The sequence below is a fragment of the Acanthochromis polyacanthus genome, chromosome 5 (genome assembly GCF_021347895.1).
Source record: "Acanthochromis polyacanthus isolate Apoly-LR-REF ecotype Palm Island chromosome 5, KAUST_Apoly_ChrSc, whole genome shotgun sequence".
In the NCBI taxonomy this organism is placed as follows: domain Eukaryota; kingdom Metazoa; phylum Chordata; class Actinopteri; family Pomacentridae; genus Acanthochromis; species Acanthochromis polyacanthus.
In genome coordinates, this window is record NC_067117.1 from 44,329,468 (window position 1) to 44,343,279 (window position 13,812).

General features: G+C 39.9%; 1 protein-coding gene and 3 long non-coding RNA genes across 4 annotated transcripts; 2 read left to right on the forward strand and 2 right to left on the reverse strand.

Moving 5' to 3' along the window:
- The first annotated feature begins 655 nt into the window (after positions 1-655).
- On the forward strand, positions 656-1,562 carry LOC127534055 (uncharacterized). Its single transcript, XR_007942001.1, has 3 exons — positions 656-834; positions 947-1,143; positions 1,214-1,562. It is a non-coding gene; the product is annotated as an uncharacterized LOC127534055 (long non-coding RNA).
- A 2,763-nt stretch (positions 1,563-4,325) lies between these two features.
- LOC127534058 (uncharacterized) lies at positions 4,326-5,710 on the forward strand. Its single transcript, XR_007942004.1, has 2 exons — positions 4,326-4,702; positions 5,207-5,710. It is a non-coding gene; the product is annotated as an uncharacterized LOC127534058 (long non-coding RNA).
- LOC127534059 (uncharacterized) lies at positions 5,708-6,577 on the reverse strand. Its single transcript, XR_007942005.1, has 3 exons — positions 6,409-6,577; positions 6,212-6,323; positions 5,708-6,128 (listed from the first exon to the last, which is right to left on the reverse strand). It is a non-coding gene; the product is annotated as an uncharacterized LOC127534059 (long non-coding RNA).
- Positions 6,578-9,395: 2,818 nt separating this feature from the next.
- On the reverse strand, positions 9,396-12,452 carry LOC127534181 (homeodomain-interacting protein kinase 1-like). Its single transcript, XM_051948729.1, has 5 exons — positions 12,364-12,452; positions 12,167-12,277; positions 11,993-12,076; positions 11,719-11,872; positions 9,396-9,400 (listed from the first exon to the last, which is right to left on the reverse strand). Exons 1-5 carry the CDS (start codon positions 12,418-12,420, stop codon positions 9,396-9,398), a joined length of 411 nt encoding a protein of 136 aa, XP_051804689.1. The 5' UTR covers positions 12,421-12,452.
- Between the last annotated feature and the right edge of the window lie 1,360 nt (positions 12,453-13,812).

Sequence of the window (13,812 nt, forward strand, 5' to 3'; positions counted from 1 at the left end):
TTCCTAAAACCTCCTTGGTTTAAAAGATTGGTAACTGTACTTACCCTCTGTCGCCACACGATGGCAGCCAAGGACAGGCAATTTCCAGAGATAAGCTCACAAACAAACAGGCGACCTTTCACCCAGTAACGAGGCATAAGCTGCTGCGGCAATTAAGAGAAAAAAAAACACGGAGGAAGGCAATCTTTTAGGAGAACAGTGAACAGGGAGAAGAGGCTCTGCTGTTTGTGACGTAGAAGCAACAGACAGCTCGTTTTTCTCAGGTCTGGGAGGGGCTGCTAGTTGAGCAGCAGAAACAGGAAAAGCACAAACAAACGGGGACAAAAAAAAAAACACTTTGGGGGTGTTTTTGAAGAGGAAATAACAGTATGACATGGTTAAAACCTACAAAAAGTGGATTTTGCATGATATAGCTCCTATTGTTATGATTATGTTAACAAATTAAAGCAGGTCTTTAGTGTAGACACCTCTGCTGAATCTCTGCGCAGAGATTTATGGGAAAGTGTATTGGATTCGAAGGGGGGGGGGGGCGCCGTATTACTATTTTGCCTAGGGTGCCTGTGAACCTAGGGCCGGCCCTGGCCTCTCCGCAACTCTGTGGACGGTCATCCGGCTGATGTTCAGCACAAAGGAGAGCAGATATCTCAACTCTTTTTTTACATTCACTGTTATTGGGAATAGCAAACATCACAATCAAGAAGAGGGTGTATGACCAAGTGATGCTCACCATGAGACTGCAAGAGGAGAAAAGCATTTTGGTGTTGGAGATGGTTCAACATTGCACATGGTTGCAGAAGAAGGCAGATGAACTTCGAAACAAGGTGGCTGAGAATGGTAAGTTGAAGCAAATATGTGTTCATTGGAATCAAGCCTTTCAAACTGAAACAAGTCAAAGTGGTAGTGTAGTGTGTGCATTATGTAATCTCTTTTGTACTTTGAAATTTAGGCAAGACCGACGAAGGACTTTGCTGTCTCTTTAAAGGACAACTTTCAGAGGTGTCAGAGCAGTTGCAAGTAGTCATGCACCAGTACAAGACTGCTTTAGGCCCTGAGGCCTCTGCCCTTCAAATGGAGGAGGAGGAGGAGGATCAAAGGGCCCTCAGCAGTCCAGACAGCAGTGAAGATGAAGACATCGCCGATTAGGTAATTTACTCGTGTGTACCGTATACTTGCGTTTTATACCTGTGACTTTTCTATACTTTCTTTTTTCCAGATAACGGACTGCGGTGAAGGGCATGGACTTGGCATGTTTTGTTTGATGTAGGACAGTAGTAGCTCAGGGGGTAGAGTTTTTTTTCAGCATACAGAAAGTTGGCAATTCAATCCCGCCCTATCCTAGTTCTGTCCACCATGTCCCACAACACTGAACCCACATTGTTCCCAGTGAGTCCTCCATAGTGATGATGATGAATGATCAAGTTTGCTCAAGGATGCCTTTGAGTTCCACTTGGGAGTGAAGAATGGTGTCCAAGCTCCTGCTGTGCTCCAGGTCCCCTAGCCAGGGGATTAACTTACCTCTATAGTCTGTACAGTGTTCAGAAATAAACTCATCAATGGAGGGCTTGCATTTTTTGTGTTTACTTTGAGACTTGTTGGATATCAAGTGTCTCTTAAAATGTGCACTGTTTAGGAATGGGGCCTTAACCTATGGCTTGTACAATAAATATGCATCAGCAATAAATTTGCCTCAATAGTCTTAATACTTATCAGCCTATTGATAAACATATCACCTTGCTGAAATGATGTTCTTGTGTTTTATTCCTGTCTACACACATTTACAACTGGGAAATATATACAAAAAACTTTTGCATTAACTAGATATCTGCATTGATCAATAGGCTACATTTTATTTAAAAAAAAGTTTAGATTTCCCTCTAGGTGGACCAGATGTAATAGTTGTTTGAAAAACATGAAAAAATCCTGATGCCACTGCACGCATCTCTTTAGTGAAGCGCGACGATCACAAGTCATGTCTGAGACTATTTTTGATGTCCTTTCTTTCTTTGAATTTGGAAACTTTTTTATAAGTGCTATCAAAACATTGTACAAAGATAACAATAGTTCAGTGAAACTTCTACATGGCACTTCTCCAAGATTTAACGTAAGTAAAGGCGTGAGGCAAGGCTGCCCAGCCTCTCCTTACATTTTTTTACTAGGTGCTAAAGTGCTAAATTCTTTAATTTCTCAAATCCCCATTAAAGGAATCAATGTTCTTGGCAAAGAACTTAAAGTAACACAGCTAGCAGATGATACGACAATATTTCTGAAAAATGCCGACGAAGTTCCCATGACACTATCCACTTTCACAACATTTTCTAAAGCATCAGGCTTACATTTAAATTTAAAAAAGTGTGAAATTCTATCCATAAGAAAGATCAATCGCGCTGAAATTTGTAGCATTCCAGTCAAAGACTCAGTTACTTATCTTGTTATTAATATCAGTAATAATTCTAACGACAGAGAACGGAATAACTTTGCTCCAATTGAAGATGCTATAACAAAGAAATTTAACTGTTGGCCGGTAAGAGATTTATCGATATATGGAAGAGTCTTGTCAAGTAAGGCAGAAAGTGAAGAAAATAGTTCTTACCAATCCTCTGGCTGAAGGAGGACTAAATGTGCTTACATTTGTTGTTTTCAATCAAACAATTAAAATAAATTGGATCAAAAGATACTTAAAAAATGTCGATAGTTTTTGGAACACTATCCCTAATTATCTTTTTCAGAAAATAGGTGGCCTTAATTTTCTCTTTCTAATAGGAAAACTACCAATCAAACTTGAAAACTTTCATCATCAAGTTTTATTGTGCTGGCAGCTTCTCTACAAACACAATTACTCTCCTCACCACTGTATCTTATGGAACAACTCTTATATTACACACAGAAATAAGACTTTGTACTTGAACAATTGGTTTATGAACAATGTAAACACTGTAAAGCAACTCTTGAATGATAATGGTGAGTTTTATAACTATGAGGCATTCGTAGACACTTATCATTTGGAGGTTTCCAGGCAAGAGTTTCATACTGTGATTACAAAATAAAAATCCTTGCTTGTAACATTCAGAGTATCACGCTCTCTGTTTTGGAGAGCCCTATTTCCATAAATGGCATGGATTTGTTAAATAAAAACTGCTCAAATAATTTTATTAGAAGTGGTCTAGAGCATATCACAGCTCCAGCTTGTAAGTATCGATCAGTATGTCTGAATAGAAAACAGTGGAACACAATCTTTTTAATGCCTCACAGATATATACTCACAAATACAATAAAAGAGTTTCTTTATAAGATTACCCACAGATACTATCCTGTTAAAGCAAATGTATGTCGTTTTATGTCAAACATAAGTAACCGGTGCACTTTTTGTAATTGTGAAGGAGAAACTGTTGAGTATATATTTGTTGACTGTTTTCACACCACTTCCTTTTGGTTCCATTTAGAAAGATATCTCGCAAGAATATTTAAAAAAGAAACTATGCTCAAGAGAACAGGTATTTTATTTTACTATAACAACCCTAATTTCTCTGGTGATGAAATATATATCATTAACCGGATTTGTATACTAGCAAAATTTTTTATGCATAAAATGATTTGGATTACGAAATGACCCTCCTTTTATGTATTTGAAACTACAGATTTCCAAAGTTACTTAAATACTATTGCAAAATTAAAACAAATGAATAAAAAATTGATAAAAACATTAAGAATGTTAGATAAATACAACTTTATTACCCCTTCTTGACAGACTCTATATTTTTATTTATTTTTTCTTGTTATGTGTTTCATTATGACTGTACGATTATTGCAATTGCAATGCATGTGTCTTAAGTTTACATTTGTATGTTGTTTCTGCTTAAAAGAAAATAAAGGATGTTAATTCTTTAAAAAAAAAAGAGTCACCTCTAAGACCTCTATTTAATAATAAATGTATATGTTTATGACTTTTAGACGTGCGTCTTCCCGTTATGTAACCATATATCTTAGGTTTAAACGTTTCCTACCAAAAAGTCACCACATATGTTTTCTCAACCCTAACCTGTCAACCAAACCAGCATTCAGTAAAAAACTACAACGGCATGCGGAAATGTCCGGAAGTTGCAATACACAGTGCTGTGCGCCGCCATATTGTTTTGTAGTTCCAATGTGTTTTCTCTATTATGTGAAGTTAACACAAGAATATTCTAGAATTTATGTTAGGTATGGAGGATGGAGAACACACCCACTCAGTCAAATGTTAGGTTTCCTAACGGTAAAAGGGCAAAATCATGTTTTCTTCAGGATTTATCACTTATCAGTGGTGCCCTCTATTGACATTTTTTCAGGTTATAGTAGTACAGGGGCCTATTTCACGAAGCAGGTTTTACAAACTCTGAGTTTCTTCCTCAACTCTGAGTTGATCTACTCTGAGATAGAAAACTCTGAGTTTTCGGTTTCACAACGGCTGATATGAGTTGGGTTAATTAACTTGGAGTAGTTTGACCCGGAGTTATGCGCGTGCACCGCAAGTCTGAAAAGACAGCATCAATGGAACCCCGATTCGACGAGTCACCATGGAAACGGGGAAGCGAAAGGCTGCGTTTTTGAACTGGAAGTTTTTAACGCGCTCATATGGCGAGTTTGAACACGTTTTTAGAAAGAAGTGCAACACCGCTGCAGCTGCAAAAGAGAGAGAGACGGCGTGGAGAACAGCCCGGATCAATGCGTAAGTTTAAATGTAGTCCTTTGTAATCGTAATAATATTACAGGGAATAACTGTCTGAATGGCAGCCTAGTAAGTTATTTCATTTTGGGGAAATCCCGACTGGGCAGCAGCTTAAGATGAAATATAAAAACATTGTTCAAACAGGTCAGACCTCGGCATTATCTCATGGAGGTACTTCATGTTGATCATGTTTTACATTGTAAAGTAGCCTAAATATTAAGTGGCTGTTTGACTGTGCAGTTGTTTTATCCACACATAGCCTAAATGTCTGCATCCATATCATGTTTTGTTAAATAATTAAGCCTATTTAAACTAACATAGACTTCTGCTCAGCCAACAGAAAGAAAGCAGATGCCTGTAAAACAGTGGTATAAAAGGTCATGGATGCATATATATATATATATATATATATATATATATATACCTTGTAACTGTAAGTAGGCAACACTCCAAAGATTTATCCAAATGGTAGTTTAAGTTTACTGAAACATGTCACTGATCTAGGATGAAGAGGATGAAACTGTGTCTGCTGCCTTTACAGAGGGGGATCCAGAAAGGCATACAGAGCTATGTTACTGATAGTTCTCTTCTCATTCACATTTTGGGTGGAATATAGAGTGTGACATTTAGCCTACACTGAAGTATTGCACATTCTCATCCTTTTTAACAGAGCATGGCTGGACAGCAGCAGGATGGTTCCTCAGCTTCCGCTGCACAGACTGACACAGTGAGATGGATGTTCAGGAAACACCAGAGCTTCATTCTGTGGAATCCATGTGCAACTGTATAATTGAATGTCCTCTATGTATTCCCAGTTATCAGTAAAACAGATTTACAAACTGCATTTGCTGAGAAAAATCCAAAAAACAGATTAGGAGGGCAGATCTGGAAATTGAAATAGTGGAGCACAAGTTAGAGGTGGTGATGGTCACAGGTGAATTATGTTAACTACTGGAACATGAACTGAACTATCTTTTATTTGTAGGAAATAAAGAAGAGCAAATGAAATGTGTATCATGTCTTTATTTGCTGTGGTGGTGATGATGGAGACTTAAACTCTAAAGTGATTATTGCATACGGTGTCTCTGACTGCTCTGCTGTCCTGGATAGCTGCAGGTGGATGGGCTCATCATCTGGGTCTTCAGTTTGTAGGGCAGGGTGTTGCTCTCCTCTAATAGTGGTAATATTATGAAGAACAACACATGCCACAGTAATATCACAGGCCCTCTCAGGGGTCACCCTGAGGAGACGTAGGCTCTGGAAACGGGCTTTCAGCAGGCCTATGGTCATCTCCACCCGGGCTGTGGTCCTGCAGTGAGTCCGGTTGAAGTTCTGTTGGGGGCCTGGTTCAGGGTCAGGGTATGAGGTCATCAGCCTGGGTTGGCATGGTAACCCCTGTCACCCAGCAGAAGGCCATCAAACTCTCCTGTAATGTATAGTGGATACATCAGAGCATATTAAAGGAGAGAGACAAGAGAATTCTATTGTGAAAATCTTTATGCTGCTGACCACGCTGCAGTCTGTTGCTCAGGTTAGACTCTCCATAAATCCTGGAGTCATGAACAGACCCAGACCACGTGGCCTCCACATTAGAAATGATGTATGCAGCATCACAGATGATCTGGACAGTGCAGAGAATGACAGATGTTGAACTATGATGCAGTCTTTAACATTTAGAAACAGTAGTCAGTCTACCTGTAGCCTACCTGCACATTTATGCTGTGAATGGACTTCCTGTTCATGATGTGAGGGAGCTGTGATGGGGATGTGTGTGCATCTATGCAGCCAATCACACTGGGAAATCCTAAAAGAAATTAAAATGACTAATCCCAGTCTGAGGCTGCAGCACAATGTCATTAACAGAATATGATTTAAAATGAAAATAACAGATCTCTACATCATTCACCTGCAATCCTGTGGAACTCCTCCTTGATGGTCTGACAGGTTTATGTCCACAATGATGAGTAAAAGTCGTTTCAGGGCCAGGAAAACTTTTCTGACTGTCCTCCATACAGTTGTCTTACTCTGCATCTCCGACATTATATAAAAACTTCCATTTGCAAAGAACCGCAGCGCAACACACAATATCTGCTGGATGTGAGAGCATGACTGGTTGGTAATGTAAATGTGAGGACGGATTAGGTTGTTTATGTAGGTTATGGACTTGAAACGATTACGAAACAGTACCGCTCAAACCGATAATTGTCTGGAAATGCGAGAACATTTATGCTCGGTCTGATAACAATCTACCGACGAATATTTAATTATCTGTGCAGTAATGCTGCTCCTTTATCCACTGGATCGTTAATAAAAGCTGTTCTACGCCAAAACTCGCTCGCTTACTGACTGAATGAATGAGGAAATGAAACAGCGTGTGTGGCTGAAAGAGGGCGGAGACGGAGAGAAACTCGAGGTTTTCTCAGATAAACCTGCTGGTGACCAGGTTAGAGTCATACCGGGCTTTGCAAAAGTTCTGTTACCCTCGGTTTCATGATCTTTAGCGACGTTTACATATCAGAGTGAAAAATTCCTTTGAATAAACTGAAAGTTCTACATTATAGGCAGGTGTCCTTAATACAAATTTTTTCTCCGGTGAAGTTGTATCAAGATGGAAGTCAAAAGAGTTGAGATATCTGCTCTCCTTTGTGCTGAACATCAGCCGGATGACCGTCCACAGAGTTGCGGAGAGGCTAAAGAATGGTGAAGATCTTTCAGGTCTTCACCATTCTTGGAAGATCACTGAAAGATCTTCACCATTCTTGAGCGTCTCCGCGACTCTGTGGACGGTCATCCGGATGACGTTCAGCTGCTTGGCTCAGTCAGACTTGTTGTGGCCAACATGAAGGAGAGCAGATATCTCAACTCTTTTGACTTCCATCTTGATACAACTTCACCGGAGAACAAATTTGTATTAAGGACACCTGCCTATAAGGCAGAACTTTCAGTTTGTTTCATGGAATTTTTCACTCCGACATGTAAACGTCTCTAAAGATCATGAAACCGTGTAACAGAACTTTTGCAAAGCCCGGTAGAGTTTGTTACTGCGGTAACTGACCGAGAGTTTAAGTTACCCCTCTTTGTGAAACAGGCTAGAGTTACCCCTCTGTCTCAGGGTTAAGTTACCTCGCTTCATGAAACGGAAAACTCTGAGCTTTCCTCATTTCAGGGTTAACAAACTCAGAGTTTTCACTAAACCTGCTTCGTGAACTAGGCCCCACAACTCAATTCAGTTAGAAAGTATACTTACAAACCAGCAAGACATAGGAATGGCTGAATGTGTGTGTTGCAATTCTGAGTCCAATCCAGTCAGGTAAAAGTCAGTTTCCCACACAGTTCAGCTCCAGTTTGTTCCAAACAACTAAAATCACAGTTCAAGAATCCGCTTCACATTTTACAGTGGATCTTTAAACACCAAAAGCCAAACCAGGAAATCAACTATTGAACAACTCAAATGCATCTCTCAGCACAGTGCAACAATTCCACAGTGTTAGTATGGACAGTATTTACACCAGGTACTCACAGAACCAGTAAGTCAGCAAAAGGTTGGCCCTGGCTTCAAGTCTTGGGAAACTCCAACAAAGAAATACTCAATCCATTCCTGCTGCTGACACTGACAGCAAAAGAGGCTAATCCCTTCTAATCCTGAAATGCTACGATAACTTTTACACCGAGGTAATGTTCTCACTCTTCTGCTCCACCAACACAAACGCTGAACTCTCAAAAAAGCCACACTAATAGGTTTTCCAAGAGCTTGGTTTCAAACTGTGTGGAAAGTTAGGATTGGATACTTGGATGATTATGGATGGTAACTGAGACAAACCCAGATGAATGTGGGCGGTGATGTAATTCCTTTTCCTAAACCTGCCTCCCATCTTTGTGTCTGCGCTTTGGTATTTTCCTGGTAAACTCTGAAACCTTCTATCTGCTCTGTACACCAAAAACAAGATTCAGGAGTGGAAAGGACCTTCCTCCATCTTGCCAGTGTCCAATGAATGTGAGGAGTTGCCAACAGGAGTGGATTATACTGTTCTGCTATTAGATCAAGGTTTTAGTGTGGGAAAAGAGATCACAGGCTAGCCTCCCTCAGGCCATTCTACAAAGTCTGAGCACATATTTTCTGGTCATGCACACTAACAACTTTTTCAGATGGATGAAACAATCCTGGACCTGGGTGGTGACTCAACATTTGTAGTTCTAGAGCAGATTGTCTCTTCCACCACGATGTCTAAAACTATTTCTTAGATTTTAAAAAATGGTGAAGTTGTGGACATTCAAGTGTCTTTTTTGGCCCAAACAGACATAGAATCCAGCAGCCAACAAATGGTTCTTGTATTTATTTTGTCATCCATTGAGTCGTGACACTTGAATAAAACTGCATTTTAAGGTGTTCCTTTATATTTACTTGTCAAAGGAGTGTTTATGCACTGGTCATTTTATCTGATCATTGTCTTTTAAAGCCATACTCAGCCCATGTGGAGATTACCTGAGTAGTAGAGAATTGGCCAAAGATGTACATCTAAAAAACTTCTTGTGCACAATTGGTTGAATTTAACCCCCTTTTTCAAAAACTAAATATAAATTGTATAAATGAGCTTTTGAACTTGATGCATTTATGGTTTTGGTCAGTGGTGGATTTATTTTCCTGTTTTGTACATCATACAGCTTATTATCAAATTAAATCAACCTAAAGTGGTTATCCTAGCCCAGAACAGAGGGGAAAAAACTTTTAGGAAGTTCACAAAACTTCCAAAATAAGGTTTGTCTGATGTAAAAAAAAATACACTTGTTGGTACACATTGATTGATGAGGACATCAACAATGTTTTGAAATTTTGCTAATCCAATATCTTGCATCCTTTTTTATGTCTAATTTGTTCAATCTATGCGCAGACAGAAACATAAAACCAACTATTTTCAGTTTCAGTGGGCATTACATGCTACATCCACATCTTAGCTTAGTATTTTTCAATGTTTTTGCTCATTCACAAGCTGCCTCCCCTTCTCTCTGCAGTCCTTTCATAAATTTTGAATCCTGCTCTTCCTGACCCTCCTGAACCTGCAGCAGCTGTCACTTTGTTTGCTTTCACAGTCAGACGTTTTAAGTGGGACATCAAACAGAGAGTCGCCGTTTGTTGTCTTGCTGTTTGATACTTTCTGCAGGTGTACCTTCTCTTTTTGGGGAATTAAAGCACAAGAAGCTAAAAGTTAACGGAACAACGTCATCCCTTGATCTGACTGCCTTTCCCAGGTTCAGATGAAAGCCATAAAAAAGAAAGAAAATGTCACTTAATGCCTGTTTGTTATTTAAAATACATGCATTCCTGTAGAAGTGTTTTTAATAATTTTATCAGTTAGTGGATGATGATGTTATTTGGGTCCATTCATCCCTATTTTAACTTTTAGACTATTACAAGAACAAGATATCAATGAATTTTGCAGTTGGTCATTGTCTCCATAGGGTGAATCTATTAAGTAAGTCCACAGCATTCTCACTAGTGTGACTTATCTTGCCTCTCCAACCTTTCATATATCTGTTTGAATCTACTTACTACAAAGGCCATAGTGTGACTTTATCATTGTTTTACCTTATAATGAACTAATTAAGCTAATTACACAAACTGCCCACATGCAAGTCCAATCTAAGCTAAACTGCTGGACAGAAAGTAGTCCTAGTAGTCGGTAGAAAAAACTTTAAAACTTTACATACTTGGAAAGAATGTAGTATTTTGAGCAGAATAAACTTTTTAAACCTTTAGTTGTTAAGACACAAAGTACTTTTATAGGTGCAATAACCTATAAATCGTCAGCACTTCAGTACTTGGAGAGAAAATTGTATATTTGGTGGAATAAACCTTTAAATTATATAGACTTAAAAAAGCATTTTAGGGGAAAAAAACTTAAAATTTTTCAAAATTCGATAGGAAGTAGTTGGGTGGAATAAACCAATATAACTGATTTATATAAATGAGCTTAAAATTGTCATATTTCATTGTAGTCACTTTATTCAAAATGTTAAAAAATGATGTGTTTTGCACTTGTTGAAAGTTGTATAAAACCAAAGAATTCAACTGAGAAGCCATGACTGACTCAGGCCAGTTGTGAGCATCAACCATGTGACCAAAATCCAGACACTTTTTGGGTGAACCTTTCAATTCATTTTCAATACATTTTATTTACCAGTTCACATGTGTCATCTCAAGACACTTCAATAAGAAAAGTAAAGACAAAATTATAGAGAGAAATCCAACAAATCCAAAGTTTCCTTTGGATTCCCTGTCTGAGCAAGCACTTGGCGACAGTGGGGAGGTAAAACTCCCTTTTTCAGGAAGAACCCTCCGGCAGAACCAGGCTCAGACAGGGCGGCCATCTGCCTCGACCGGTTGGGGTGAGGGGAAAGAAGAGTGACAACAGGAAAAGTGAAAAGAGTGGAATCCTGTTGCAAAGTCCAGGCCTTCCTCTTCAAGTGTGGGAAGCCATGCGTTAAAGACGCTTCACAGTGAAAAACTGTGACAGTGAAAGACACTTGACAGTGCTGCTCAGTCCATCACATCGGACACACAGCAGCAGCAGAACGTCTTCTTTATCCAAGAGAAGACACGTTGGAAGCAGTTCTTCTTCTTCTTCTTTGTCTTTCTCTGCTCCTTCTCAGTGACTTCAGTGTCTTCATCCTCATTACTCTCCATGCCGTCCTCAGTGTCTTCAGCAGTGTCAGCATCGTCACTGTCCTCATACTCACTGCTCTTCAGGTCACTGTCCTCATCAAGCAAGCCTGTCAGGTTAATTCTGTTTTCAGGATCTGCAGGCTTAACCATGATGGACAGGCTGGTGGAGGGTCTAGATTCATCGCTAAAAAAAGGAAACATACACTGTTGGGTTTACATCCGACAAGCAGAGAATGTAAACATGGAAATCAACAGAAGTCCATATCAGTCTTTTGTCACCTGCTGGGCTGCTAATGTCTCACAACCTGTGTACAAAGTAAATAGAAACACACTTACCAACTGCTGGTGGAGGAGCTGCTGCTGAGGTAGCTTTTGGTGATAAAGGGATGCCTGAGGATACCACTGGGGGTGATTCTGTCGTCATCATCCCACTGAAGCATCGCCTTCAACAGCTCGATGCACTCCCTCCTCTCATCAGCCTCTGCTGGGTTGTCCGTCTCAGAGCACAGCTGGTGCAGAAAACATTTTGAAAGTCCAACAGTGGTCAAATCACCTTCCACCGTGAAATGTGAATACCATAAATGAACGGGACTTTTCAGCAACTAGCTGCTGCTTCCTAAACTACCTACCGTTTTCATTTCTTCCAGAGAGTCGAACTTGTAAACTGTGGGGTCGGAGTGGACGAGATCGGTCCCAAAATAATCCATAGGTGTCTGAAAGAAGAAAACAATGATGCTTACTAAAGTCTTTATCTTATTGAGTGAGTAAAGGTCAGAGGTAAAATCACAGTAGGAGTATTGTACCTTCAGCCGCCACCAATCATTTGGCATTCTCTCAAAAAATAATCGTGATCTCCGGCCAGCATCGATGAGATATTGCGGCGGCAGATCCAGCAGATGGATCATGCGTCGGAGCTGCAGACAAAACATAACACCATGTTAGACCTGAAGCTAATCCTGTCACGGCTTCTAATGTGTTTCAGCTGCAGTAATTTACTCACTGTCCAGTATTCTGAGTCTGATCCAAAGAGACTATCTTGAGTCATCATCCTGGCCATCACGCAGCCTAACGACCAAACGTCGATGGCTTCTGAATACGGCCGGCCCAGGAAGATTTCTGGAGCTCTAAATGTGGAAAAAACATCAAATGAAGATGTGACACAGTAGACAGTAAGGAGACAGCACTGAATTAAAGATTTCTCAATGTTTAAAAAGTATCAGTATTTCATACCTATATGCAAGTCCTTGGCATAGCTTTCCTGCCCTGGCTTTGGACCTGTACTTGGCCAAACCAAAGTCAATCAGCTTGACCCTGAAGGGCTGCTTCACGTGATCCACCATCATGATGTTATCCTCCTTCACATCAGTGTGGATTATGCCGGCACTCTTTGTTGTTTTCAAAGCTACAGCCAGCTGCAAGTAACAACATTTATCAGGAGTTTGTTAAAGAAATCTGTCACATGACAATAAAAGTAGAAGTTGTAAAGGTTCCTGAACCACCGATGTTGATTCTAGCACCACTGAAGGAGAGAAATATAAGGAGACAATAGAAGGTCACACCTGCTGGATAACTGTACGGACGTGTTCCAGTGGCATTGGCTGTGGTAAATTCTCCACATAGTCCCACAGGGTGATGTCCAATTTTTCAAACACCAGGAGCCGCGTATTTTCTACAAAGATGTCTCCTTTGTAGTCAATGATGTTGGACTCCTTTGAGGTGTGGCTCATGAGCTTTTTCAGGATTTTCGCCTGTGGAGACATAATATGATTGCTGAGGCACATCGTCCAATCAGTTCTTCTCAACAACTAAAAAGTACATAACATGACCAGTACCACTACTCAGAATCTTGTAGTGGTACCACCTCTTTTTCAAACAATATCTTTTTTGTGTCACTGTTCAGCTGAAATCAGTGTCCTACCTCATGGTCAAGATTGTTCCTTTGGGGCACCTTTATAGCCACGTGCTCTTCAGTGTTGTTTTTCACACATTCCAGCACTGTTCCATAGCTTCCATCTCGCAGTTCTTTCACCACCGTGTAGCCTGTTGGGACTTCGGAACGCTGCCTTGAGGAACTCCCCTCGGAGGAAGATGAGGATGATGATGAGGATGAGGATGATGATGAGGATGAACTTTGAAAGTACATTTTTGTCTTGTCCCAGAAGACTGAAAGTGAAACAGACACAAAAGAGAACCATAATTTATGGATGTTAAACCATTGGTAATCTACCACGCTGTTGTGATCTCAGTTTTCAATCATATTTGCTAAATATTGAACCAATTATCATAAAACAACAGCACTGAGTGTTACAACCTGTTCTGAATTGTGTTATAAGACATATTGGACAGTACTGCAGCAAAACTACATGGATGTTTCCTCAGAAACTCCAAAGTGTTTACTTCATTAAACAGAAGAGAGGAGTTACTTACTTCACAAAAGTTTGGTTATCTA